The sequence below is a fragment of the Podarcis cretensis genome (assembly GCF_951804945.1).
Source record: "Podarcis cretensis genome assembly, chromosome: 8".
In the NCBI taxonomy this organism is placed as follows: domain Eukaryota; kingdom Metazoa; phylum Chordata; class Lepidosauria; order Squamata; family Lacertidae; genus Podarcis; species Podarcis cretensis.
Genome location: NC_137177.1, coordinates 49,746,516 through 49,774,315, shown reverse-complemented (window position 1 = coordinate 49,774,315; position 27,800 = coordinate 49,746,516). Strand labels below are relative to the sequence as shown.

General features: G+C 47.6%; 1 protein-coding gene across 2 annotated transcripts; it reads left to right on the top strand.

Annotated features, from left to right (window-relative positions):
* The first annotated feature begins 269 nt into the window (after positions 1-269).
* On the top strand, positions 270-27,800 carry AP1G1 (adaptor related protein complex 1 subunit gamma 1). Of its 2 annotated transcripts, none has more exons than XM_079986551.1 (23): positions 270-567; positions 8,383-8,586; positions 10,915-11,039; positions 11,637-11,778; positions 12,145-12,241; positions 13,487-13,563; positions 16,168-16,263; positions 16,443-16,523; positions 16,631-16,729; positions 17,034-17,089; positions 17,551-17,664; positions 18,494-18,634; positions 19,103-19,157; positions 20,088-20,210; positions 20,348-20,437; positions 20,543-20,670; positions 24,136-24,240; positions 24,782-24,923; positions 25,228-25,354; positions 25,503-25,592; positions 25,720-25,880; positions 26,239-26,337; positions 26,707-27,800. In XM_079986551.1, the coding sequence occupies exons 2-23, from the start codon at positions 8,386-8,388 to the stop codon at positions 26,806-26,808; spliced, it is 2,451 nt and encodes an 816-aa protein (XP_079842677.1). In that variant the 5' UTR covers positions 270-567; positions 8,383-8,385; the 3' UTR covers positions 26,809-27,800. The 2 variants fall into 2 exon arrangements, with proteins under 2 accessions (XP_079842677.1, XP_079842678.1); XM_079986552.1 differs by having other exon boundaries at positions 270-610.

Here is a 27,800-nt window from a genome sequence, read left to right as displayed (position 1 = left end):
TCTGTACGGACTTGGCCCCGCTACTGGCCCCCGGCAATTCGCAATTGGCGAAGACGCTTCAGTCGCCCTGACAGCTGGTTTTTTCCTCGAAGGACGGGCAGGCGCTTCGCTTCTTGGGCTGTGGGCAAGTTCCATATCCAGAACGGAACTTTAAACTTCGCTAATACGACCCGGCCGGACGCATGTCGTGAGCACAGCCGCAGCGGTGACTAGGCAGGCGTCTGACGTCATCACTACCTGCCACGGCGCAGTCTCACCGCTAATCGTGTGACACCGCTACAGATACTTCCGCGGAGGAAACGAGTTCTGGGGCCAGTTACCGCGGTTCCAAGCGCCGAGCATTCTGTTTGGCCACGAAACGCGCCGGCCGGCGGCGACGGAGGACGCAGCAACGTTAATGGATGCAGCAGGCTATCGCCGCGCCGTGCTCTGAGAGAGGGCAGTCAGTGAGTCCCGGTCTCCAGATTCCTCCGCCTGCGGTATCGGTGCTGAGGCCGCGCCGCCGCCATTTTGGATGCCAGGCTCTAGCTACTGCCGCCGCCGCCTTCGCCGTAGGGATCCGGCCCGGTGAGTGCCGCGCGGGGAGAGAGGAGGGGCGCTGCCAGGCAGGGTAGGTGTTGCTGCTGCTGCTTCTACTTCGGCGGTAAGATCGTGGGCCCGCCGCCGCTGCCCGGGGCAAGGCCCAGCCGCCGCCGCTTCCCGCCCCGCCTCCCGGGACTGACTGAGCCTTGGCCGCCGAGGGCCCGGCCGCTTTCCGGTCGGTGGGTGGGTCGGCTGGCTAAGGGGAGAAGCGCCGGTTCCTAGCGCAAGAAGGGAGCGCGCTACCGTGTTCCGCGAGGGTTGCTGCCGTCTGACTTGCCAGCTGGCTCGTGAGGCCTGGCGGGGCTGCTGCTCCTGCCGGAGCGGCTCTTCGCCCTCCCGGGCAAGAGGTGGCTGTTCCTTCGTCCGCTTCCCTTCTCCGCGCCGCCGCGTCTCGAGCAAAGACCAGCCTAGGCGGTGCTCCTTAGCCCATGACTTCCCTCCCGCTATTCGAGGCGTTTTTCTCCTCGCCCGGCCAGTTCTGTCTCTGCTGTCGGCGGAAGTGCCTGTGGCCTCTTCTGTTATAGACGAGGAGAGTCTTCTCCCCGCGCCGCGCCGGAGTTCACCCCGTATAGCTCGCCCGGGCTTCCGACGATCGGATCGGCTCCTATCCGAGGCATGAAGAAAGAGACTCGACTCGCCCCTTGACAGGCTTTGTGAACAAGGGGCTTAGGAACACCTCGTCGGGGAAAGAGACGTGAGAGTCACGCCCGATTAAGGCAGGGTCGACACTAGGCAAAGGCTCAAGGCTGTTGGATGTGGATTCCGACGCTTTGCAAAGAATGTCTGTTCAGTGAGCGCTGGGGAAAGGGAAGGCCAAGACCAGGAGTGGGTGCTGGGAAGCGAGAGGGCAGTCCAGCCAGCTGGCTCACCTGTCAACTTGACCTGAAGAAGCCATTGCAGTTCCTTTTCTTGCCCTCCTGTTGAGAGGGAAATTTTTTAAAATTATTATTTAACAAAAGTTTTATTCCATTTGATTGTAAGAATTCCTAAGGGTCTTACAAATGAGATAAGCTGCTTTCCTACTGAGGTTAATGATTGTGAAGGAGTTATCTAGCAATATTCTTGTAGATGAGTAACATTTGGAAGAGGGTTACTCAACATCTGCAGACCTTCTGAAACTTAACTTTATTTTAATATGGATATTCTTACCCATATCCTTAGTTGCTGCAGCTTGATTGCCCAGTTTTCTGTCCCCTAGACTGGAACTCCTTGCAAGAAACCCTTTGTGACACCCTATATCTCTTTCTCTTCTCCTCTTCAAACACTTCCTCAAAACACATTTTCACTTTGAAGCCTGTTGTTTAATGCCTTTGGTTTCACCTTCATTGTTGCAACATGGAGTATTTGCTCACATTTCTCCTTCATCTGCCATTTAAAATTTAGAAACTGTAAGCTCATATTGATGTGATTCTCTGCTAAGCATCATGTGGAATGATGGTGCTACCTTATAACTAATGATTAACAGGACCTGTCTGGCAGAGGGCCTCTTTTTTATAAAATGTCTAACTAGTGTACGGTGAAAATCCTGTTTCTCTTGAAAGAAATTGTGACGATTGGGCAGAATTGTTACATTGACTAACTTTGGTGTAGTTCAAAGATAAATCATGAGATGGAAGATTTGCTTTTAGATAGTATTGCAGCTAGAGTCTGCTTGTCTTTTGTCTGAATACAGTGGTCTTAACTTTTGTTGAATTTCTGTTGGCTATGGGCAAGTGTCCAAAATTAGCCAGGTGCATTTTGCACCTGACTGTTGACCACTCGCAACCAAGTGAAGATGCCCTGATGCTAGGATGGCGCCTGGCATACCCACCATCTGGAGATGTATGCCTGGGAATCATTGGCTCTTGGCTGTTTTCACACATTAATACCACATCCTGTAGAATTCTATGAGTTATATTTTATCTGCACAATCAGAATGAATTTCTGGAACCAAAATGCTTTTTCTGTGCAGCCTGAGCAGGAGCAACGTTAGTTAATTATTGTAGTTTGTCTTCACTTACCCCACCCCACTGACCTTGTCACAGTTGTGAAGAACATTCCTATGTTCTGAATGGTCAGTGTCACCATTCAGAAAAAGACGTAGGAATAGGCCAATATGTATGTGGACTGTCCCTGCATCAAGTGACTTTTCTTCTTTAAGTTCTCAAAGTTCTTAACCTAGTTCAAGGTAGTCATCTGAACTAGCCAGGTGTTTCATTGATAATCACAATTAGTCTGCCATTTGAAAAATAAGACTTTAGAGCCATCTTACCTTCAAAGACGCAGGTGGCGCTGTGGGACGCCTCAGCGCCTAGGACTTGCCGATCGAAAGGTCGGCGGTTCGAATCCCTGCGGCGGGGTGCGCTCCCGCTGCTCGGTCCCAGCGCCTGCCAACCTAGCAGTTCGAAAGCACCTCCGGGTGCAAGTAGATAAATAGGGACCGCTTACCAGCGGGAAGGTAAACGGCGTTTCCGTGTGCGGCTCTGGCTCGCCAGAGCAGCGATGTCACGCTGGCCACGTGACCCGGAAGTGTCTCCGGACAGCGCTGGCCCCTGGCCTCTTAAGTGAGATGGGCGCACAACCCCAGAGTCTGTCAAGACTGGCCCGTACGGGCAGGGGTACCTTTACCTTTACCTTTTACCTTCAAATGGCAACTAGATATTCCGTTTTGGTGACTGTAACCTTGGTTTAAGGAACCCTTTGGCACCTAACTTACATATCATAGTTTCTAACACTGCTGTGAGCTTATTCTGAATGTTTTTGTATTGGTAGTACACTTTCTTTCCAGCAGTATGGTTGCACTGTCACTGTTTTTGTTAACAATGTCTGGCTGTTAATTCAGGGTGTACCTGCATTGAGGTGGTGAATTGCGTTCTGTGTCTCTCCTCCCAAACATAGTTAATAAACTTTACTTTGTGTGTTGGCTTGCATGTTGACCATCTTATGGCATAGTTGGATTTTAGGAGTAGTTGCAAGTGTTTTTGAACCAAAGACCTGTTTTTTATTGTTTCCTCAGGTTGGGCATCTTCTGAGAGTTTTTTTGGGACCTGCAGTCAGAAACTGTTTGTAATCTGAACAGTGCTGTCTTGAGACCTCTTGCTGCCTGAGGTAGATCTCAAATTTCTGTTCTGTAGGGCTAACCCTGTACCATTCAAACAACAGTACAGCCTCCCTCTAGCTTTGGCCACTCCCATTATGTTGCCTGAAGTGCGCTGCTTCATCCTGCTATGTATCAGGGCCCACCCTCATTGTGAAAGTTCCGTTAAGAGTGTTGCTACTTTGAAAGAGTTCTTATATTTGGTTTATCTTGTGACTCATACCTTGGAGTACCTGAAGAGAGGTGGGGTCAACTTTAGTATTGCAAGATGAGCTTTAGGACAGCCTTGCATGTAACAACTCACCTGGTAGTCATAGGCAACCAGAAATTCCATCCTGGTGAGTGAATGCCACATTAGACAGATAGCTATCAGAGCATTTCTTACTAAACATCTGTTTACCAGAGATTATTTTTAAAATGCCATCGACTTAATAAAGGCACTTGTGGTATGTTGGCTACTCTGGAAGGTTGTGATTAACTAAGAATCTCTTCCAAAGCGTCTTAGTAGAAGTTGGATCATGAGTACTTCTGGATCCTAGAAGCAGCCTGAGAGCCTCCTTCTTAACTGGGAGTGGGTTTGTTCATTTAGCAGAGCTTTGGATGGAAACTCAAGCTGGCTCATGAAACATGGAAGGAGCTGGCTCACTGTGGGTCGTGTGCTTGCTCTGATCCACCAGGATCCTCCTGTGTAATTATGGCAACAACTTCCTTTCCTAAGGAATCCACACAGATTTGGCAGTAAGTGGGTTGGAAGGCATGAGATGGAACAAGACTCTCTAGCAGGTATGGGTCTACCCTGGTTAGCACTTGGGAAAAGGGAAATAATTCTGCTTCTCTGTCGCCAGAAGATCAGACCTGAAAGTCTAGTCAGTCTCCATTATCCTGCAACACCTGCAGTTTGTGCTGTGGTTTATTTTCCATAAACCACATTGGATACTCTGTGGAGGGACATAAATCATCTAATAACATTCATGAAGGAATAATGGCATGGGGAAGGAATTCGGCTCAGTAGTGGAGCACCAGCTTTGCAAGTAGAAGGTGCCAGGGTCAATCTCCAGGTAGGGCTGGGAGAGACCCCCTACCTGAAAGCCTGGAGAACAACTGCTAGTCAGTGTGGACCGTTCTGAGCTTGATGGACCAGTGGTCTGACACAACAGAAGGCAACTTACTATGTCCCTATGTTGGTGGCAAATGTAAATTGTGGAATGAAAGAATATATAACTGTAAATATTCCCTTAATGAGAAGCCTCCAGTTTGGAGACTGGTGGCTATAGAGAGCTCTGATGAGATCTCTCTGCCTGAACAGAGTCCTCTGCTTTCAGCCAGCACATGGACCATCTCTGAAGGGAGGCTGCAGACTTCTTGTCGACTTCATATTGTGTTGTGGGGGGCAGTGCTAGAGGAGTGTCTTGGGAAGCATGTTTGTTCTCAGTAGCAGAAAGGGAGGCTTTTGAAGAAGGGGAATTGTTTTTGGATGTTGATTTGGAAGCAAAGTCCAGAAATATAGTTAACAGAATGAGGTTGGTTGGATAAATGTAAAATCACCCAGTATACAGGACCGGGATAGGGGAACTATTTCTGCTAGCAGGAATGAAAACAGCCATTTGATCCCAAGAAAGGGCTTAAGAGCATATTACTGTATTAGAGTTCAAGAAAACTTGACCTATAGTCAGTCCCTGCCTGGATAGTTTGGAACTCCATGAAATCAGCTCCTTTGTAGGTGACTGCCTGCTTGCTGCAGATGCTGCTGAAGGGAAGCCCTGCTCTGGGCCCCACCTATGGCATGTGGACATAGGCGGTTAGGCTTTCTTGGTGATGGTGGAGGCTCCTTGGTTATGAGACTCTTCTCCATGGGCTCAGCCGATGGCCTCCTTTTTCTCTTCAGGCAACAGGTCAGAACAGTATGGCTTGAGCCATGCATTCTTCAGATGTTTTTCCTCTGTGTACGCCTTGGATTTTTATATTGCTGCTGCATTAGAGTGAGTTGTGCTGTTTTATTGGTATTAGGATTTATGATGGTGGTTCAGTGGTTTGAACATTCTGTTTTGGGATGGAAAAGCGGGAAATCAATGTTAAAGGAAAAAAATTAATGCTGAAGTTTTCAAATAATAATAATAATGCCCCACCCATCCGGTTGGGTTTTCAGCGCATATAAAAACATAAGATGTCAAGCATAAAAAACTTCCTGATACAGGGCTGTCTTCATAAGTGAAAGGTTCATCAGAGACCATGTCTTTCACCCACAGTCTTCTTGACAGGTAGGACTGTTTAGCCTACCAAAGAGATGCAGTTCAGAATACCTTGGAAGATGGTGGCCATCCAGCTTCTGTTTTAAAACCTTCTGGGGCTGGTGTGTGTAGTAATAGGTGTCCTCCATCCATCTGCAAGAGGTTGTACTAGGATGATTTGTGAGGTCCCCTTCCAGCTCTGTAGCTAGCAGCAGCAGCATGACCTGAAAGGCATGTGTCCTTCTTTTGTTTCTCCTACTTGACAGCCACCTTCTTTTGAAGGTGGATGTGAGGAGGCCCTTACAAAATCAGCTTGGGAAACCAATGGGCTGGCACAAGTGGATTTCACAAGCAATAAGAGAGAACTTGCAGTGGTTTCTGTAGCTTGTTGAACATCTAACCACATTTTGTAGTTTTTATGAAATGCATCAGTCAAAAATGTAGGCATCTACAGATGCTGAGTGCTCAGTCTAGAGCTGCGTAGTTTAGAATTTCTGACCGTTATTTATTGCACAACCCTTAACAAGTGTAATCTCTGAATGGATTGGTGTAGTCACAGTTTGAATGCTCAACTAAAAGAGAGCCACAGCCCACTGTAATGTGACTTGTACTGATGAAGCACCTTTAAAAGAGGCCTTGAGTTGGGCTACCTAGCATCTTCGCATGGTTTTAAATAATAGCATAGACTTTTCCTGAGTTTCATCGTTTGGGCTCAGTGGCTACCTGTTGGGCCTGCAAGTGCATTTGGAATCAGCTCTGGGTTCGGTCACATGTGAGAAGCAGCAGCAGTGCTGGTGTCCATTGAGTGCTGGGCTCAGTTTTTAGTCACCCACTGGGCTGGGAGTATACTGGAAGTAGTCTGCTTAAGGCTGTACTGGGAAAGTGGGGGAGGGGATGTCCCACCCTTCTGGAACTGTCCCACTCAGGCTCTGCTGTCCTTGCTTTGAAAAGGCCTGAGAAACAGCCATAATAAAGAGCCTGAAAGGGGCAGAGCTGTCTGCACGAAAAGGACTTGAATGAAACCCTGATTGTCTCCATCAGGTACTCAGGAGTAAGATGTCACATCGGCATGAAAATTGTCTTCACAATGTTAATGACACTTTCTTGCTCATGTTTAGCTGTGCTAATTGAAACTAAGGTTTGCGTGTTTGACTGGTCTAAAAATGTGTCCACTCTGTAAGTATTATTACATCATGGTAACAGTAAACTTGGATATAATTTACTGTGTATGAGATGTATTTACAGACACATGCATTTTAAATTCCAAAGAACAATACAGTCGTACCTTGGTTCTTGAACAGAATCCATTCCGGAAGTCCATTTGACTTTCAAAAACTGAGGCACGGCTTCTGATTGGCTGCAGGAGCTTCCTGCACTCAATTGGAAGCCGCGCAAGCCTCATTGGATGTTTGGCTTCCAAAAAAGTTTGTAAATTGGAACACTTCTGTATTTGCGGCATTCGGGAGCCAAAACGTTTGAGTCACAGAGCATTTGAGAACCAAGGTACAACTGTACAATATCAGAATGACCATTCTCATTCGTAAAAGTAATGTACATATTAGTATTATGCAGTAGTGTATGCTGGGCCTTGAAAATAATACTTTTTCCTCCTGACTTGTGGATAATTTATTTCAGTTTGTTTGGCAGATGAACAGACCAGGGTAGCAGAGAGTGACCCATGCATTGGGGCCAAAGGCTGCTTTGAAATATAATGGGAGTTTCCTTTAGTTGAAAAGCAAATCCAGAGTGAAGTAGAGTATTTGGGTTTAAGCCAGAGGTGTTCCTGTGGTTTGCTAGATCCTGTAAATAAGCCTTCACCTTGGTGCGGGCAGATTCAGATGCTTCTATGGCTGCATAATTTGGTTTGCTTCAATCTCAGGTTTGTTTTCACAAGCAGGGCTTAATCCAAGGCTCAGGAAGGTTGTGCAGGGTTGCTGATTAATCTAGGACTTTTGCCTTATTTGGGGATGGCAGAAGGAGGGAGGAGGCTCCTATCTGTGCTGGTATGCAAATTTAGGCAGAAATTCCTGGTGATTAGGGACCAGCCACAGGGAGAAAGAAACAGTTTCTTGTGTTTGCCATGAGAGGTGAGCTGTGTGTGTTGTAAAGAGCACATGCAGTCAGTTCATCACCAGCCTTGGTCTGCCACCCATTCCGCCATGCAGTAGTGGAGACAGCTGCAGTAAATACATCATTACATACCTTGGCAACAGAGCCATATCTCTTTCCTTACTACAGATATCTTAAGCCACTTGGCAGGGAAGACAGACTTTTTGAGGCTGAAGTATTCTGGAGTCCCAGCTGTGGCAGAGATGGCTGAATTGGGATAAACACCGTGGATTGAACCATAGAGAGTTCTGTCAGTATAACCAATGCCAGCTAGGAGACCCTACCAGCATCTACAGTTTCTCATGGGGTACTGTTTGAAAGACTTAACTGCTGAGGTTTAATTCCCTGCTCACTGTCTCTCCCTCCCCCCATTATCTTTTTTCTCAGAGGATGCCAGCCCCCATCAGACTCCGGGAGCTGATCCGGACCATCCGGACAGCACGGACCCAGGCAGAAGAAAGAGAGATGATCCAAAAAGAATGTGCTGCCATCCGATCATCTTTCCGAGAAGAGGACAACACTTACCGCTGCCGGAATGTGGCCAAGTTGCTCTACATGCACATGTTGGGCTACCCTGCACACTTTGGACAGGTAGGCCCTCTTCTGCAGCAGCCCTTTTGCAAATTCCTAGCTTTGGATGTTTAGTGGGAGGCTCATCATGCTGGCAAAGTGCCTTCAGAGTTGCAACCTGTAGGAAACTGCACAGTTGTCTTCCTCTTGCTGTGTATTACTAACTCAAGTGCTTCCTTGTGCTGGAAATCCTTTGTGGAAGAGAAATATTTTCATGTGCCTCACAGAAACCTAAGGAGGAGCATGTCACAATCCTCATGGTTTTATTCCATCATCTTACTTTAGCAAAGGATATATTTTGTGATCTTTAAAGTGCCCAAGCTGTTCTACTCTGTTTTGTCGCCAGGGAGTTCATCTCATGGCATTTAATTTTGCTTTCTAAGTTGCTTGTAAATTGACTGGTGTGTGGTGTGATAGGTTCACAGGAAGACTTATGAGAGGCCTTAGTTTCCAGGTGCTGGTTCTGCATGTGATGAGCAGAAGTTTCATGATGGAGCTCTCCAGCCACAATGCATGGCTCTTTCATAGTGCATCAGCCCTCTGTTGGGAATTAAAACCAATGGGCCATTCAATCCTCTGGGCTCTGTGCAAGGGCACAAGGCTAGGGGGACAAAGGTTGGCAAAAGGATAATGGGCAGCTCTTCTATGGGTAGGGAAGGTGTTACTGTGTTCTTGCTGCTGCATTGCCATGTTTCTGGGCCATTCATTTGAGAACTGGAAAGGCAACCAGACCAGCAAAAGGCCCTTCCTGAGCCCAAGCTACCAAGTAAAAAGGCCTGAAAGAGTGGGCCGTGGGAAAAGTGTGGCTTGTTTCTCTTGCTCCAGCTGAAATGGGATATATTGGTGTCAAAGTTGCTCCTCCTCTGCTCAGCTAGCTCAAGGGAGCAGCTCACCCAGATCAGGTTACTGAACTGAGCTCTGCATGTAGGAAGCAGGCAGGCATTTGAACAGGCTGTGTACAGGTAGAAACCTTTCTCCTTTCCGTCCAAACCTGAAGTGCTGCTGCTGCTGCTGTGCCTTGTCTTCCTGGCATACCATGATGGAGAGTTCGTTCAGAACACCAGGAAGGCCTAGGAGGTGGGCCACAAGCTCTTGGCATAATTGCCTCTTCTTCAGCAGATGTGTTTTTCTGCTAGACCTCATACAGGAGTTTCATAGAATTATAGAGTTGGAAAGGACCCTGAGGATCATCTCGTCCAACTCCCTGCAGTGCAGGAATATGCAGCTATCCCATATGGAGATAGGAACTTGTGACCTTTGTGTTACTAGCACCATGCTCTAACCAACTGAGCTTATCAACCTAACCTGAAACTTCAGCCTAAGCTGGGTGCTGCGTGATTGGGAAATAACTGGATTTAGAAAGCAGAACGAATGGATTCTTTAAAAGCAGCTTTGCCATTGCTCTTCTGCAGTTGTAAAGACTGGACAGATCCTGTATAGATTCATGCTGTGGTGCTGAAGAGATTGTGAGTGAAGCATTATCCTGCCATCATTTCCCCACCAGCTTTAATGACAGGCAAACTTAGACCAGCACCAACATTCTTCCTACAGACAGCCCCAAGGCTAATTGGGACTTGTTTTTAGCCAGGATTTGCGAGCAAATTCAAACCTTGATTTTAAATGACATTGAAATATTTCAGATCCCGTGAGGCATTTAGCTGCCACAGAAGTGCTCAGTTTTAGGATCCATTTCATTCTCACGGCTGAACCCATGTACTGAAGGGGATTTAAGTAATGGTGTGTCTGAGCATTGTAGTAACTGTGCTGAGCCCTGGTTGAACCCTCAGGTTTCATTACAGACTCAGTTGTCCACAGCTACAGTTCATTCTTTTCTTTCGACCTTTCTCATCTGGCATCCCTCACAACCCGAAGTCAAAAATTGTTGTCACCAGATTTTTAACTCCCACCACTGTCTTTCCTGCAGGAATAGCAAGCGGGAATATCCTGGCTAAGGCACTGCTGGACAGAGGTGCCCTGAGCACCTCCACCCAGCACCTGCTGCCACCCCCACCCCCTGCAAGAAAGGCCACTTATTTGGTCCCTGCTCAGGGTGCCTCCAGCCAGCAGCAGCCACTGCCAAGGAAGCTTCATGCTGGTCTCTCCTCAGGGGACTGCAGGAGAGCAGCTTGCCAGCATGCTGCTTAGAGGTGAGATGTGCTCGACACCTTGACAGTGAAGCAACCCAACAACTGTCAGTCTTCTTTCCAGCCTAAGAGTCATGGAGGGAGTTGATAGTAAGGCTAATCAATCACCAGGGTGTGGTAGCACAGTTGCCATGGTGAGTGTGACAAAAATGTTGGAAGCATTGGGGAGAGTCACTCCCTCTGGCTTCTCTGCCCCCTCTTGCAGTTGGAGTGCCTCAAACTGATTGCCTCTCAGAAATTCACGGACAAACGCATTGGTTATCTTGGAGCCATGTTGCTGCTGGATGAGAGGCAGGACGTCCACCTTCTCATGACCAACTGCATCAAGAAGTAAGGCCTTTTTAATTTCTAGGGTGGGAAGAGAGAGCTATTCTGCAAAGGTGGACCTGCTGGCAGGGCTTGGAATATTCTTGTTGAGCCTTGAAGTTCAGCACACCTTATTCATGCACCCTCCTCTGAGGATCGCAGCCAGAAAGTGGTGGTGGAGGTTTGGGAAGGCAGGTAATAAGCTGCTTGCCTTGTAGAGCTGAAGCTACCTTCTATGGGAGCAGTTAAGATGCACCACCATGCTGCAGATAGCTCTCATCCTTGTTGCTGTGTGTCTCTGGACCTGGCTCTGTAGAACTATGGAAGGCATCTGGGCGGGAGTATCTGTAATATGACTTCAGTAGACACTTAAGTCATTTTTTTTCTGGTGTAGTAAAGATGCCACTGAACTTGTGGGGACCACAGATGAGTTAGTGTGGTGGACACAGTTGCGTTGTCATTGAGTGAGACAAGTGTTGGTTGTTCTTTGTTCCTTGGAAAGCATTCTAGCCCATTGCTATCCCCAGGGTTATCTGACACGCTGTCAGCTTGAGGCCGACTGCTTTGTATCTGGGAGTGCCTTATCCCAGCCATTCCTTGCATTGCTGCTTTCTCTTTCAGTGACCTTAATCACAGCACACAGTATGTGCAAGGCCTGGCACTCTGCACCCTGGGCTGCATGGGCTCCTCTGAAATGTGTCGTGACCTAGCCGGGGAGGTGGAGAAGCTCCTGAAAACCTCTAATTCTTACTTGAGGAAAAAGGTATTTATTTATTTATTGGACAAAGGTACAACTTTAGGGGACCCCCTCCCCAAAAGGAGGGGGAGTCCTCTAGATCTGTTGAACTGTAAGCTCTTCCCTTTTCTTACATTAAGATTGTGGTTTGCTTCCTCTCAAATGTCAGCAGGAAGTTGCACTGCCCAGATCTTTGCAAGGAGTTTTTGACTGGCCCTTGGCAGTGGGTGGTCTCTTTGTGCCCACAGTGAAGACTTACCAGGACTAGAGTTAAAATGCAAATAAAGTACATAGTGTTTCTCTCTCGAGGGATCCCCTTTAGGGGTCTCTGTGTACAGGGCTGCCTGCACATCTGCTGATCACTCCCCCTTCCACCCCCCAATTCCTCAATAGGCAGCCCTGTGTGCTGTTCACGTCATCAGGAAGGTGCCTGAGCTCATGGAAATGTTCCTGCCAGCCACAAAGAACCTGCTGAATGAGAAGAATCATGGTAAGGCCTGCTGTGGCAAGGGAAGGCCAAGGCACTATGTATTTTTGGGGTGGACTAGAGAAATATGAGGACCTGAAGGGCTATGATAAGAAAGCTTGGGCAGTTTGGAATGGCATAGAAATCCTCATGTAGATAAATGCCATGTGCATCAAGGCCAGGAGCCAAGCATACTTTTTGTGTTTCTGTGCTCTGAAACTCAGTTCTGGTGGACTCTGAGTTGCTTGCTCCCTCCTTCCCTTAGAACAGTGGAAGCTACCTTGCACTGAGTTGGCCCACTAGGCCACCTATCTCAGGTGACTAACTGGCAGCTGGATTTGAAACAGGGAGCTTTCCCAGTCCTACCTAATGGTGGCAGGGATTGAACCTGGGACACCTTCCACTGAGGTACTTTTGGTCAGGGGGGTGAAGGAAGCCAGATCCCATAACAGGGAGTTCAGTCAATCTCAGGGAGGGAGGGGAGTGGGGTTAATGGAAGGAGACTCTTGACTGCTCAGTCAGAACAAAACCTCACCTGTTCCGGTATCCTGTTCTCACAGTGGCCAGCCTGGTGCCACAAGCAGGACAAGAGCACAACATTGCGTTCCTAGCAACTGGTATTTAGAGGCATAGCCCCTATGAAGCAGTAACAGTATGCAGCCATCATGGTTTGTATCTAGCAGTGGACTGCAAGCCTTATGGGCTTGGCCCTTTGAGGTATCTTGTGCGCTAGTGAGTTCCAGCCTGCTGCAGTGTGTGTTGTTGGCATGAAGGAAGCATTAACATGGGCAATGGGGAGAGCCGACTTCAGCCTACTCTGCAGCATCTGCCTCACTTTTGTTTTGGCTGTGGGGTTGAAGGAGAGAGGCGTTTGAGGCTCCCTTTGCCACCAAGCTTTGCTCATGTTTCTACAGCCTACAGAGCTCAATTCAGTGCTGCCTTTGGAGCGGTCTAAAGAGTTCCTTGCAGCTTATCCTTTTATCAGCCGTTTCTCATAGGGAAAAGTAAAAAGGCTGGCTGCTTTGGCTTAGGATTGAAGTCTCTCTGCTTTTTCATCCACAACCACTTCTGGCTTCCATACAGAGGATTATCTTGTGTATAGAGGATCCTGGCCCAGAAGTGCTGAGGCTCAGAGGGCAGGTTGCTGGTTAGAAGCTGCCAAGCTGCTGCCTTAAAAGCTTGCAGTCTCTCATAGTCCATCTTCAACTATGGCGAGCCCTTGGTGATGGCCATGTAAAGCATAGGCTCCTTCTTCTCTTTTCCTGGCAGGTGTTCTTCACACCTCTGTGGTCCTCCTTACGGAAATGTGTGAGAGAAGCCCAGACATGCTAGCCCATTTTAGAAAGGTAAGTCCTTGTCGACGTCACCCTATTGCATGTGCCCCTCTGGGCAGAGTTTTGAGGCAGCTTGGCTCCTACCTTTGAAGGACTGACGTGGGTGTCAGTTTCCAGTCGCTGATGGGTTGGCCTTGCAGGAGAGAAGCATGTGTCCTTCCTTGGCAAAATATCCATTTGGTTGAATGGAAGCCCTGCAGCTGGGAAGCCCCTGTGCTTATGCCAGGGTATGTCTTTTCTACCCTTACTGTGGAACTGAGTGGCAGGGTGGTGCACTTGGGCCAGGCCACTCCAGCTGCTGCTCTTGCAGAGCAGATTCTGTTTTCTCCATTTTATAAAGTGATACCACCTCAGCAATGATTTGAGGGGAGGGAGCCGAAAATTCCTCAAAACCCAGGGAGATCCTGAGCAAAGCAGGAGCCGCTGCTTCTCCAGCTGCTTAGCCATGGAGAGGGCCACCTCTGCTTGCCAGCCTGCCTCTCACTGTTGGGGCTGTGCGTGGAGAACTGTTTCCCAACACAGAAGGGACCTGGCCAGGGAGGTAGATGAAGCTGTCGGTCCAGCTGGGGAGAGTTGAGTGCAGTTGTGCTTCAGGTGTTGTTGTCCTGGTTACCCTTCCTGCCCTTTGTTTTGCCGCTGCTGCTGGTGGAGGTGGATGAGGTGGTTGATGTTGTGAGCTGTTGCTCCTCTCCCTAACGCCTGCTTCATCTCTTCTGTCCCTTTTGTCTGTTTGGAATCCTGCTGTGGTGGGTTAGAATGAAAAGGTAAGAGTCACTCACTTTTTCTTCCTCCCCTATGCCCCCCATGCATGCTTTCATTGGGCCTGTTGAGGTTTGTGCCAATCCACTGCTTACTGCACTAATACTGCAGCTTGACTAATTGTGTTTGTAGTTGAGTTTATTAATGCCCTGATTAAACCTAATACCTAAGGCAACCTTGGATCTTTGTTACAGTCCTCTTGAAACTCAGGTGGTTCTGCTACAGTCTCCCTCTGCTACAGTTGGATGGATCTTTGAGGGATGTAAGGGGGGTTTGCATCTGTGCTGTTCATGGTGGGTGTTTTCCATTGGCTTGGTACAAGGCTTTTGTAAGGTGCGGGATGGGTAGTAAGCAGAGAAGGTGGAAGAGTGAACTGCCCCTGTTCAGAGCAATTTGCCTTCATGCTATGGGCAGCTGTTGAAGACAGAGATACTCCTCTTCCTTCCCTACTTGCTTGTGCTTGGCTGGAGACTGATCTCTACAGCTGTTTCTGCCCCCCATGCTTGTCCCATCATCACTGGTTATGACTTGTGCATGGTTAGAACAAAATAATGGTGGGTATGGGAAGCCTCAGTGACATGACATGACTAAGCAGGGTTCCAAGCGATGAGATATTGCAATGAGATTGAGCAAGATCTCTGTCTTCCTAAAAGATTGTCTAAAGTTTGTATATTTGGCCAACTGCCATATCTTAGCAGAGTCTTTCATTTTACAAAGGCCCTTTCACTCTCTGTCCCTCAACTTGAGGCACTGAGAAGGGAATCCTCTTTGGGGCTTTATCCTGTCTTGGCACCAAGTTAAAGTTGTTAACCAATTTAAAATTATTGGGTTGCAGCCAATGCTAGAGGAGATCCATTGAAATTAATTGACATGACTAAAGCAAGTCGGTTGATTTCAGTGGGTGGACCAAGAATAGGACTTGGATAAACAACCCATTTAGGTATAATGCATCCATTTAGAAGTTTTAAAATTATGCCCAAATATTTAGAATTCTTACTAACATGCTCAAAACAGCAAATGGTGCAGAAGTAGGAAGCTAGGCTGAGAGTGAAATAGCAGAGGCCTCTGGTGGATTCAGAGTTGACCTGGGATTTTGTGTCAGGCTTGGTTGGTTCGTCCAAACAGAGCCTCTCCCCTGGGGGAACTACATCAGCATTCTAAGCTTGGAGACTTCCCTCTTATTCCTGCCACGCCCACATGCCTCTTTGCGGCCACATAAGTGAGCACCAAGAGCAGGGGGATCTCTGTGCTGGTGTGCTTTCTACTAATCACAGAAGGTTAGTAGGGTTGTAAAAGGAGACAGGCAAGGGAAAGAACCTACAGGGTTCTGGAAGTTGTATGGTTTACTGTTAGAGCCTGGCTGTAAATGGATTAGGACAAAGAGGAACTACATAGTTTCATCTTCCTGTTTTCCTCAATGATCAACCAGATACCCCACTGGGAATCCCACACATAAGCATGTGATAGACAGCAGCCCTCTCTCGCATTCATATTCTGCAGCAGCTGGTATTCAGAGGCACACTATCTATGATACTGGAGGCAGCTTCAGCCAGTGGGAGCCAGGTCAAAGCCATTTGCTTCCTGTTAGTAGTCTGAGGCATCAGTTGCCCACTAGACTACTCATATGTATATTGCAGCATGGCTGTGTAGGGCCAGCAGGCTTATTTGGCTCTGTGCTGTGGAAAGGTCAGTGAGGTTGGGCTGGGAAGCAATGAGAGCCCCTTCAGCTCTCACCTGCAGATGGTGAATCTAATACCCTTTTTTCCTGTGAGAGACTCCTCCTTGGACCCCTTCTTCATGTCAGGTACAACAGCAGGGCTGTAGATCAGATGGCTGATGGCTCTTTGTCCTCTGCAGCTTGTGCCCCAGCTAGTCCGTATCCTGAAGAACCTCATCATGTCTGGTTATTCCCCCGAGCATGATGTTTCTGGAATCAGCGACCCCTTCCTGCAGGTAAGGGCTTTGGGGCCAGGCACGTGCTGGGCAGGGAGAGGAGTGAATGTTGGCCAGGGAATGGAGCCCCCGCCCCAGCCTCCTCCCTCAAGTATGAAGAGGATCCTGCAGTGACTGACTTCAAGACCAGAGCCTTCTGGGTCCATTGAAGCTCAAAAGGAGAACTTTGTCCTTTTCAGGTGCGAATCCTACGATTGCTGAGAATTCTAGGCCGAAATGATGATGACTCAAGTGAAGCTATGAATGACATCCTTGCCCAGGTGAGGTGTGCAGCCTGCCAAATCATTGTTGGGAGGCGGAAGGGAAGATGGTACATTGGTCTAGAGGAAGGAAGCTAGAAAGTGAGATTGTCTGTCTTGTGTTCCAGGTGGCCACGAATACTGAAACGAGTAAAAATGTGGGAAATGCCATTCTTTACGAAACCGTCTTAACTATCATGGACATCAAGTCTGAGAGTGGCCTGCGAGTACGTAATCTTGGGTTTGTGGGATCCTAGGAGAGACACTGAGCAAAACAAAGCTTTGTGGCCCATCACAGTTTCTCCAACCATAGCCAAGCGTTCCCATGGGGGCTGACCTCTAAATGATGTTTGAGTCATATGAAAGCAGCTCAGCGCTCTTGCATGGAAGCAGACCAGCTGACAAGGAAGAACCTGGGTCACTGAGGTTGCTCATAGATCCAATCCCCTTTGGGAGTTTTTTGGCTGGAGAGTGAAAAGTAGCAACAAGTAGATGTTCCTGAACCATGTCTTTTTGCTTGTCTCTTTCTAGGTGTTGGCCATTAACATCTTAGGCCGATTCTTGCTCAATAATGACAAAAATATCAGGTAGGTCAGAGTACAGGTCCAGGATGGAAAACATGTTCTGGTTGGAGCAGGCACAGCTTTCTCCAGGTCTCTTGTGGCAATATTGGTTGTTTTTGAGGCGTGGCCAGGGCAGCCGTTGCAGGTGAAGTGGTCAGTCCTTTCTACTGCCTGGGTCTGTACTGCCGCAACCATATGCACCATGTGAAATTCTGGGCTCTTTTTTCCACATCCTATTGGTCTAGCAGGCTACCTGGCTAGAATTGGTTCTGAGAGAAATTCATTTTCACTCCCCAGGTGCTCTGATACAGATGGGAGGGTTAGAATCCATTGCCTAGAGGTTTGCATTGGCTGCCCTTGCAAGTCACTCAACCTGCTTGCTCCATCTCCCTTTGCTGCCTGGCTGTGCTGTCTTCAAAAGCCTTCTAGTGTGCTGTGACACAGAACAGCTGCCATAGTCTAAAGCAACAGGTCTCTTTTTTCAGATATGTAGCTTTAACATCCTTGTTGAAGACTGTGCAGACTGACCACAATGCTGTACAGCGGCACAGAAGCACCATTGTGGACTGCCTAAAAGATCTGGACGTCTCCATCAAACGGTGAGTCAGATTGGTATGCTAGGACTGTGGGTCCAGGTGGCCCAACCATCTAGGATTCATTCTTGTGTCACCCCTCACCTGTCTTCTCTGCCCGCCACTGTGAGCCAGAAGCTACTTTTGAGGCATTGTTGTTTAAAGCATGGTCCCTTTTCCCACAGGGAACACCCTTATGACTGTCCAAGTTCGTAACCATCACTGCTTCTTGTGGGAGTAAATATCATCATTTAAGTATACACTGTGTGAAGTACTTCCTTTTGTCTATCCTGAATCATCTAACATTCAGTTTCATCGGATAACCCAATTTGGTTCTAGAGTGAGAGAAGGAGAAAAAATACTGCCCTGTCCACTTTCTCCACACCATGCATCATTTTATATAGCTTGTGTCATCTTGCTGTCATCCCTAATACTTATTCCCGCCTAAAGTAACCTACTTTCTAGCTTTAAAGGGTTTGGGTCTGCAACCAAGAAGCTTGCTTCTCCTTGCAAACTCCTGCTCTGTCTTACTACTTGTTTTTGAACTTGGCCACCCCTTAGGTTTCATACTGGGACCCTGGAGTGATGAGAGGTGGGAGCCTTCTGGCTTGGCTAGTGCTGTTGTAGGATGAAGCTTAAGAGTGATCCATCAACAGAGCGCCTGGCGCAATGATGACACTCAAGCAGCTGACAAAGCACGTTTGTGGCCTCTGGAAAGCTCCTTGGGGTGATGGGGAGACTTGTCTGTATACGGGCTGCAAATGTGTATGCTCTTGGTAGTGCTCAGGCCCAGGTCAGCAGAGCTGCATCCCTTCCTCTCCCCTTTCTCTGAATCCCTTCTTCTCCCCTTCTCCAGACGGGCGATGGAGCTGAGCTTTGCTCTCGTGAATGGGAACAACATCCGGGGAATGATGAAGGAACTACTGTATTTCCTGGATTCCTGTGAGCCAGAGTTCAAGGCGGACTGTGCCTCGGGAATATTTCTTGCAGCAGAGAAGTAAGAAATCCAAATAATTTGTGTTTGTTTCATCCTTTGTGGCCCTCTTCCTCTCCTGCTACCCCCCCCCAACTGCTCTGCAGTCACAACTTCGGGAAGCCACAACTCACTCCCACTTGCTGCTCACAGCTACAGCTGGGGAGGAGCATTTTCAGGCTGGACCCATCTCTGCCAATGCTGGTCCTTCTGGTAATGCTACCTGGATACCATCAGCCTGTGAGCCAAATGGCGGTAGTGGTCCTGTCACTTGCCCCTGGTGGAATGCAGGGATTTAGCTTCATCCTCTCTCCTGTGCAGTCAAGCACATTGCACCTAAGGAGTAGATTTATGCAGGTGTAGCCAAAGCAAGTCAGGCTACGCAGTTGACTAATCCATGTCTGGAAAACCAAAACGGCCTTACATTTGGGAACTGAAGGAGCATTTGGAGAAGGAATGTCCTCACAGCTTTGCATCTACTGTGTTTTTCAGATATGCTCCTTCTAAGCGCTGGCACATAGACACAATCATGCGAGTCTTGACAACGGTGAGTGCTGACCTTGTCTGTTGTTCCTGTATCCCCAAACAGTTGTTCTGAGCCTTAGGGCCAGTTCTGTGTGTCCAAGAGCCACCAGTGGAGGTGGTGGACTTTCCCAGGGGTTCTTGTTTGGTGGGGATAGAGGGATTTTTACATAGTTCTGTAACTCTTGAGGACTGACTGCTGCAATGTATTTTGCATGGGGGCTGCCTCTGATGTGAGAGCTTACACTACAAGTGCAGGCTGCTGCTGCTGCTGCTATTGACTTAATGAATGAAGGACAAGGGGCTGCCTGAGTTCTTCTGGGCCCAATTCGCGGTGCTGGTGCTTCAGGTTAAGATCATCCTTTAAAGCAATGGCAGCCCAGGACCAGCCTCTATAAAGACTGTCTTCTGATCAAACCTTGCTCTATTGACCCTTGACACATGAAGGAAAGTCATTGGCAGCCAGGAGTGGAGGTTTTGCCACAATTCCTTCTGGCCTGATTGTCAGAGGGAAGTCAAGAGTAGCTCATCCCCACTTAGGGCTCGCCAAAGACTTGCAAAAGTTGTAGCCTTTGGAAGCTGGTTTGATTTGGGGGGGGGGGCGTGCTTGCCAAATATGCAGTGGTGGTGCAGTTAATTATAGCTTTAAATCTTACTGCATTTTTATGTAAGCCATCTTTACCCTAAGAAAAATGGTATATAAAAAAACTAATTGACTACAGCAGTGTCTAGAAATCTGCTTTTGAGTACCACTCCCTGGCTTTCTTGGATGATGATGATGATGATAAATAATAATTTATTAGTAGTAGTAGTAGTAGTATTGTTATTATTTATTTATTTCCCACCCATCTGGCTGGGATACCCCAGTCACTTTGGGCAGCTCCCAACAGAATTAAAAGCACAATAAAACATCAAATGGATGGCTTGTAAACCTCTCTCTGGGTCCTCTTTCCAGGCAGGGAGTTATGTTCGTGACGATGCTGTACCCAACCTTATCCAGCTAATCACCAACAGCATGGAGATGCATGCTTACACTGTGCAGAGACTCTACAAAGCTATCATGGGTGACTATTCCCAAGTAAGTCCCCAGAGTGATGCTGGTGGTGGGTTGGGTTGCAGGGGAGAGGGAGGGGAGGCATTGTGTCAATGAACCTCTGTTACTTTGGGTAAGAAGATGGCATTGCTGAGTTCACCTGTCCTCCTTCTCCTTGGTAGCAGCCCATGGTGCAGGTAGCTTCCTGGTGTATAGGAGAGTATGGAGACCTCTTGGTGTCTGGTCAGTGTGAGGAGGAGGAGCCAATCCAGGTAGGCCTACTTAAAGGGATAAAGATTTTACTTGACCTCTGGTGAAGTTTTCTCCCATCTGGCTCATGGTCCATCCTTCTTAACTCTGCCTTTTGGCTTGCTCAGGTCACAGAGGATGAAGTCCTTGATGTATTGGAAAGTGTCCTAGTCTCCAACATGTCTGTGTCTGTCACACGAGGCTATGCCCTCACTGCCATCATGAAGTTGTCCACTCGGTTCACTTGCACTGTCAAGTGAGTATTTTCAGGGGGGGGCGGGGGGGGGCTCTGCCTATGCTGCTTGATCTTTATTGCAGTCCTTGAAATAATCAGGAGATAACTGGATCCCATTGCTTGCTGCTGTGCAAGCTTCACGAACTCTTACTTTGTGGATCTTAACCAGCCCCCCCCCAAAAAAAACCTAGCCACATGCATATTTCCATGTTCTCTCATCCTGAGAAGACAGTGCCTGGTGAGGGGTCCAGCTGTACTTCTGTGTTCCAGAGGCCAGGCATTGCCACTAGTCATAGAATCATAGAATCATAGAGTTGGAAGAGACCACAAGGGCCATTGAGTCCAACCCCCTGCCAAGCAGGAAACACCGTCAGAGCACTCCTGACATATGGTTGTCAAGCCTCTGCTTAAAGACCTCCAAAGAAGGAGACTCCACCACACTCCTTGGCAGCAAATTCCACTGTCGAACAGCTCTTACTGTCAGGAAGTTCTTCCTAATGTTTAGGTGGAATCTTCTTTCTTGTAGTTTGGAACCATTGCTCCGTGACCGCTTCTCTGGAGCAGCAGAAAACAACCTTTCTCCCTCCTCTATGTGACATCCTTTTATATATTTGAACATGGCTATCATATCACCCCTTAACCTCCTCTTCTCCAGGCTAAACATGCCCAGCTCCCTTAGCCGTTCCTCATAAGGCATCGTTTCCAGGCCTTTGACCATTTTGGTTGCCCTCCTCTGGACACGTTCCAGTTTGTCCGTGTCCTTCTTGAACTGTGGTGCCCAGAACTGGACACAGTACTCCAGGTGAGGTCTGACCAGAGCAGAATACAGTGGCACTATTACTTCCCTTGATCTAGATGCTATACTCCTATTGATGCAGCCCAGAATTGCATTGGCTTTTTTAGGTGCCACGTCACACTGTTGGCTCATGTCAAGTTTGTGGTCAACCAAGACTCCTAGATCCTTTTCACATGTACTGCTCTCAAGCCAGGTGTCACCCATCTTGTATTTGTGCCTCTCATTATTTTTTTATAAATATATTTATTAAGCTTTTACAGAAAAAAACACATAACAACAACAAAAATAAGGAAAACAAGCACAGTCAAAAATACACATAAAAAAAGAGAAAGAACAAGAAAAAATACAGAAAAATAAAATTACAAAAATAAAAATAAAAACTCCAACTTTTAAATCCATACTTAATTAACCTTACTTGACTTCCACACGTCTCCCTTTTTTGTGTTCCTCTTTACCCAATCAGATACAGCAAATCCTTACCCTCTTTCAAAACTCATTTCTCATTATTAGAGTCATTCTGTTATGTCTCCGATCTTTCCTCCTTATTTTTTAAACACCTTTAACATATTGTTTACTTTTGACATAACATAACTTTAGTCTTATACCCTTTTTCTATTACATTTTTGCATACTTTTTCAAACTGTATCACTAATGCCATAATTTTATCATATCCAACATCATATTAACATTCATAAACTTTGCAGTGTTTCTGCAGATAATCTTTGAACTTCTTCCAGTCCTCTTCCATCGATTCTTCTCCCAGGTCTCGGATTCTGCCAGTCATTTCTGCCATCTCCATATAGTCTATTACTTTCACCTGCCATTCTTCCAGGGTGGGCAAATCTTGTGTCTTCCAATGCTTTGCGATAAGTATCCTTGCTGCTGTTGTTGCGTACATAAAAAACGTTCTATCTTTCTTTAACACCAGTTGGCCGACTATGCCCAGGAGGAAGGCCTCTGGTTTCTTAAGGAAGGTATATTTAAATACCTTTTTCAGTTCATTATATATCATCTCCCAGAAAGCCTTAATCCTTGGGCACATCCACCAGAGGTGAAAGAACGTACCCTCAGTTTCTTTACATTTCCAACATTTATTATCAGGCAGATGATAAATTTTAGCAAGCTTGACTGGGGTCATGTACCACCTATAAATCATTTTCATAATATTCTCTCTTAGGGCATTACATGCCGTAAATTTCATACCGGTGGTCCACAACTTTTCCCAGTCAGCAAACATAATGTTATGACCAATGTCCTGTGCCCATTTAATCATAGCTGATTTAACTGTTTCATCCTGTGTATTCCATTTTAACAGCAAGTTATACATTCTTGATAGAATCTTAGTTTTAGGTTCTAACAATTCTGTTTCCAATTTCGATTTTTCCACCTGGAAGCCCATTTTTTTATCCAAATTATAGGCCTCTCTTATTTGATAGTAATGAAGCCAATCTCGCACTTTATCTTTTAATTTCTCAAAACTCTGCAGTTTCAGTTTGTCGTCTCCTTGTTCTAATATCTCCCAATATCTCGGCCATTTGGCCTCCATATTGAGTCTTTTCAGAGCCTTTGCTTCCATGGGTGACAACCACCTTGGGGTCTTATTTTCCAATAAATATTTGTATCTTATCCAGACATTAAATAATGCTTTCCTGACAATATGGTGTTTGAAAGTTTTGTGTGCTTTAACCTTGTCGTACCACAAATATGCATGCCATCCAAAAGCATTGTTAAAACCTTCCAAATCCAAAATGTGAGTGTTCTCAAGAAGCAGCCAGTCTTTCAACCAGCAGAATGCTGCTGATAGCATAGTAAAGTTTAAAGTCTGGCAGGGCAAACCCCCCTCTTTCCTTCGCATCAGTTAATATTTTAAATTTTATTCTGGGCTTTTTGCCCTGCCAGACAAATCTAGAGATATCTCTCTGCCACTTCTTGAAACAATCCATCTTGTCCACAATCTGCAAAGCTTGAAACAAAAATAACATTTTTGGCAGTACATTCATCTTTATAGCTGCAATTCGACCCAACAAGGAAAGCTTCAATTTAGACCATATTTCTAAATCTTTTTTAACTTCTGACCAATATTTCTCATAGTTGTCCTTAAATAGATTCAAGTTTTTAGCTGTCATGTTAATCCCCAGATATTTCACTTTCTTAACTAGGGTCAAACCAGTCTCATTCTGAAACCTTTCTTTTTCAATCTGTGTTAAATTTTTCTCTAAAACATTAGTTTTTGACTTGTTCAATTTAAATCCTGCCACACGATCAAATTCTTGAATCAGTTCTAATACCCTTTTCGTACTAGATTCTGGCTCCTGTAATGTCAAAACTAAGTCATCTGCAAAAGCCTTCAATTTATATTGTTTGGCTCCGACCTGAATTCCTTTAATCAGACGGTCCCTTCTAATCATATTCAGCAGCACCTCCAGGACCGAAATAAATGTGCCTCTCATTTTTTTTGCCCAAGTGCAATACTTTACATTTCTCCCTGTTAAAATTCATCTTGTTTGTTTTGGCCCAGTTCTCTAATCTGTCAAGGAGACATAGTTGATTCCCCAGCACCCCAAAGGCTGGGCCAAGGCACACACAGCTGCAGAGCTACAGTTGCAGAGCTGGTAGAAGTACTTGCTCCCTGCTAAGCTGCAGCCCCTGCCCTGCTGCCACTTGTCACCATTTCTTTCCTACATTTCTAGCCGCATTAAGAAAGTGGTGTCCATATACGGCAGCAGCATCGATGTGGAGCTCCAGCAGAGGGCAGTGGAGTACAATGCCTTGTTCAAGAAGTACGATCACATGAGGTAAGTGTTAGAGGACACTGCTGTCCCCATGCCTTTTGACCTTCAGCCTGGTGGGTTGGAAACCTGCAGGGTTGCAATAGTATCAGTATCACCACCTTACAAACATATGGTGGTAAATTAAGAAGTGGGTCCCACACCTGAAGAAGGTGAAGACCTCTTGGTGTCTGGTCAGTGTGAGGAGGAGACCTCTGCCTGGCTTGACACTTGTTGGTGAACATTTCACAAGAGCTCACAGGGGACAGTGCTGATTGCAACCAGCCATTTCTAATACGTGACCTCTATAGGCCTCAAACCATTAGTCCCATAGAAGAGACAGCGTAGAGTCTCTTACATTGGTTCATGTGACTGGGGGAAGCTACTGGTTGCCTCAGCTGGACCTATTTGCATAGCAAAAATAGAGGACTTGAACTGACTAAAGATAGATTGCCTCTAACATTGACTGGTTGGGAGCTCATCCCTCTCTACACCAGATCTGAGGAGTAACTCCTGTTCCTCCTAGCCTGTGAGTTGTCCAGGAGATAACAGCATTGCCACTTTGCAGGTCAGCCCTGCTTGAGAGAATGCCAGTTATGGAGAAACTAACCACCAATGGCCCCACGGATGTCACTCAACCCAATGGGGAGGCAGAGCCAACAGTGCTGGAGACCAAACCTCCCCCTTCTGGCCTTCAGCCCACCAGCCAGGTAAGAGAAGGTGCTGCCAGTGCAACACTCAAGATAGCTATGCCTCCCTCCCTCCCTGCAAACAAGAGAGCCACATTGCATGGGGTTGCTGCTTTCTTAGACAGCATCAAAGACTCCTTTGGGAACTGTTGCTTTGTAGCCCACGGCTGGCTGCAGGAGCAATTGTGGAGCCCCCACAGGAACAGGAGGCAGCTTTCTCTGCTGGCCCCCTCCAGCCATCAGAAGCTAATGCTGCTCAGGGAGGTTTTGAGATGGCTTCCTTGGCTAAGTGCCTTTAGCAGTCTAATTTGGTGTTTCCTACCAGGCAAACGACTTGCTGGACCTGTTGGGAGGTAACGACATCACTCCCATCATTTCAACAGCCCCTCCAAATAAACCAGCTTCTGCTGGTGGGGAGCTGCTGGATCTCCTGGGGGATCTCAACCCAACAGGTGAGGTGCTGGACATGTGGAAGTGAGATTCAAGGGTGCAGGGAAGAAACTGGGCAAGATCTCTTATTTGTTGGAGGCACTGGCACTGGTCCTTGCCTTGAAGAACTTCAGCCTAACCCTGCCCTTTCTTTCATAACTGCTCCTGTAGGACCTCCAGCTCCTGCCCCACAGATAACGCAACCCCCATTTCTGTTGGATGGACTTTCTTCGCAACCCATCTTCAATGACATAACTGCTGGTAGGACTGTAGAACCTCGCTGTTTGAGCAGCGGCTGAGGTGGGCGGGGAATGTGTACTATAGACTTTGTAAGGGCCAGTTGGAGAGGGCACCTTCCAGGACTCTGACCAGTACTGCATCTCCACAGGCATTCCCCCAATCACGGCCTACAACAAAAATGGATTGAAGATTGACTTTGCCTTTGAACGCTCAAACACCAACCCCAGCGTCACCGTGATCACAATACAGGCCTCCAATAGCACCGAGCTGGACATGACAGACTTTGTTTTCCAGGCTGCGGTACCAAAGGTGAGGCTGGTCTTTGGGGTAGGAGCATCTGCTTTGGTGGCCTCCTAGCTGCAGTGGGACAGACAGTGTTTCCAGGCAGACTTTCAAGCTCCTGTGGCTGGCTTGGCTCCAAAACTGTAGATGGACCCTTAGGACCAGCCCTTTGCCTTTGACATGGTCATAAGTGTCTTGCTGTGGCAGGAAAAAGGAGCACATTCTGATGAGAGGCAGAGGGCTAGGTGCTGTGCATCATTTTTCACTGTACTTGGAGTTGAGCCCGAGCTTTGGGCCTCCTGTCTCCTGAAGCAGCAGCAGTAGTTGCAGCAGAAAAACCAGGTGAAAGTGTGCCCCCTTCTTCCTTTTGTTTGCCTCCCTCCAGACATTCCAGTTGCAGCTCCTGTCTCCCAGTAGCAGCGTCATCCCAGCATTTAACACAGGGACCATCACACAAGTCATTAAAGTCCTGAACCCCCAGAAGGTGAGCAAATAAGCAAGTGAGTGACCTACTACCATGTTCAGCATGGAGGCTGAAGGAGCAGCTGGGCTGGGAGTGGTGCCCAGCCTCTTGAGTGCTTGATGGTACAGTTCATGCATTGGTTCTGGAAGGCCTCTAGTTGTGGCTGTTCTGTTCAGTGGGTGGGGGGGGGGATTGAACCTTCATGGGCAGAATCTTAACAGCTGTGTGGTGCTTTTAGCTTCATAGTCCTGCTGGATGAACTCTGTGCCTTTTGGCACCCATTTAACTGAATGAAGTTGAGGTGGTTCCACTGCAGCTTCTGCAAGAGTGACCCCCTCACCCCTCCTGCCCAGATCTTCTTCACCTCTCCTTGTTTCATCCCGTTTGTAGCAACAGCTCCGCATGCGGATCAAGCTGACATATAATCACAAGGGCTCAGCAATGCAGGACCTGGCAGAAGTCAACAACTTTCCCACTCAGTCCTGGCAGTGAGCTCTGGCCCCACCCTCCTCACCCCACCTGGTTGGCCGAAGGAACGCTGGGCAGAGCGCTGTGACTCCAGAAATCCCCCCACTTGCACCATGGCCAGGGGAGCTGACGAGAGCAGCGGCTGCTGCAGAGCAGGAGGACTGGCCTTGCTCACCTTGATGAAGCATATCTCTTAAGACACTTGCTGGCTCGCTCTCTCTTCTCTCCTCTCCTGGCTGCTGAGCCACACTTGCCACAGAAGCCACGTTCCCCTTGTTTTGGAAGAGGGGGGAGGGGAGGTACACTGTGGCACGTGCGACTGTTTCTCCCCGCCTGCCATCTTCTCTCCTCCGGTGGGCGTGGGCGAGTGAGTGAGTGAAGCGAGTTTTGTTTTGGCTCCTTGCTAGCCGGGTTACCACCTTCAGGCACTTTTCATCCAGATTTCATGTTGGAAATGTATTCCAAGGATGCTGGTGACCCTTTCTCCTTGGAGTTCCCTGACGTGGGGGGCCTTTTCTACGCTTGACTGCACACCCCGAGGGCAGTGGCTTGAGTCTGAGAAGGGGATGGATAGGTGGACCTGCTGTTCTGGACAGAAGCTCTGCTTTGGAGGATTCAGTGGTGGAGGCAGCAACGTCAAGCTCTCTTTGGCCAGTGCCTCCCTCTCAGAAAGCATCATGATGGACGAGACTGGCTGCTCCCTCCAGCAAGTCGCTCTTCAGCGTGCCCCCACCCCAAATCTTGGAACTCCTCTTGTCTGATCCTTGGCTGTCAGCTGTGGTAGGTGGGTAGAAAGGAAATGTGTGTTGCTTAAAGATGGAAAGGGGGGGCACCATTTGCCTGCAGAAAGACTCATCTCAAGACTCCACTGCAAAGCTGCTTTCCCCCCTCAGCCCTTTTCATTTCCTGAGTCTGTCAGAGTCCTGGATTCCATTTGAATTCGTTCTCCTCCTGGGACGTTTGTGTTGTATCTGTAATATTGGCACTGAAAATAAAGACCATGCGGTTTAATGAGA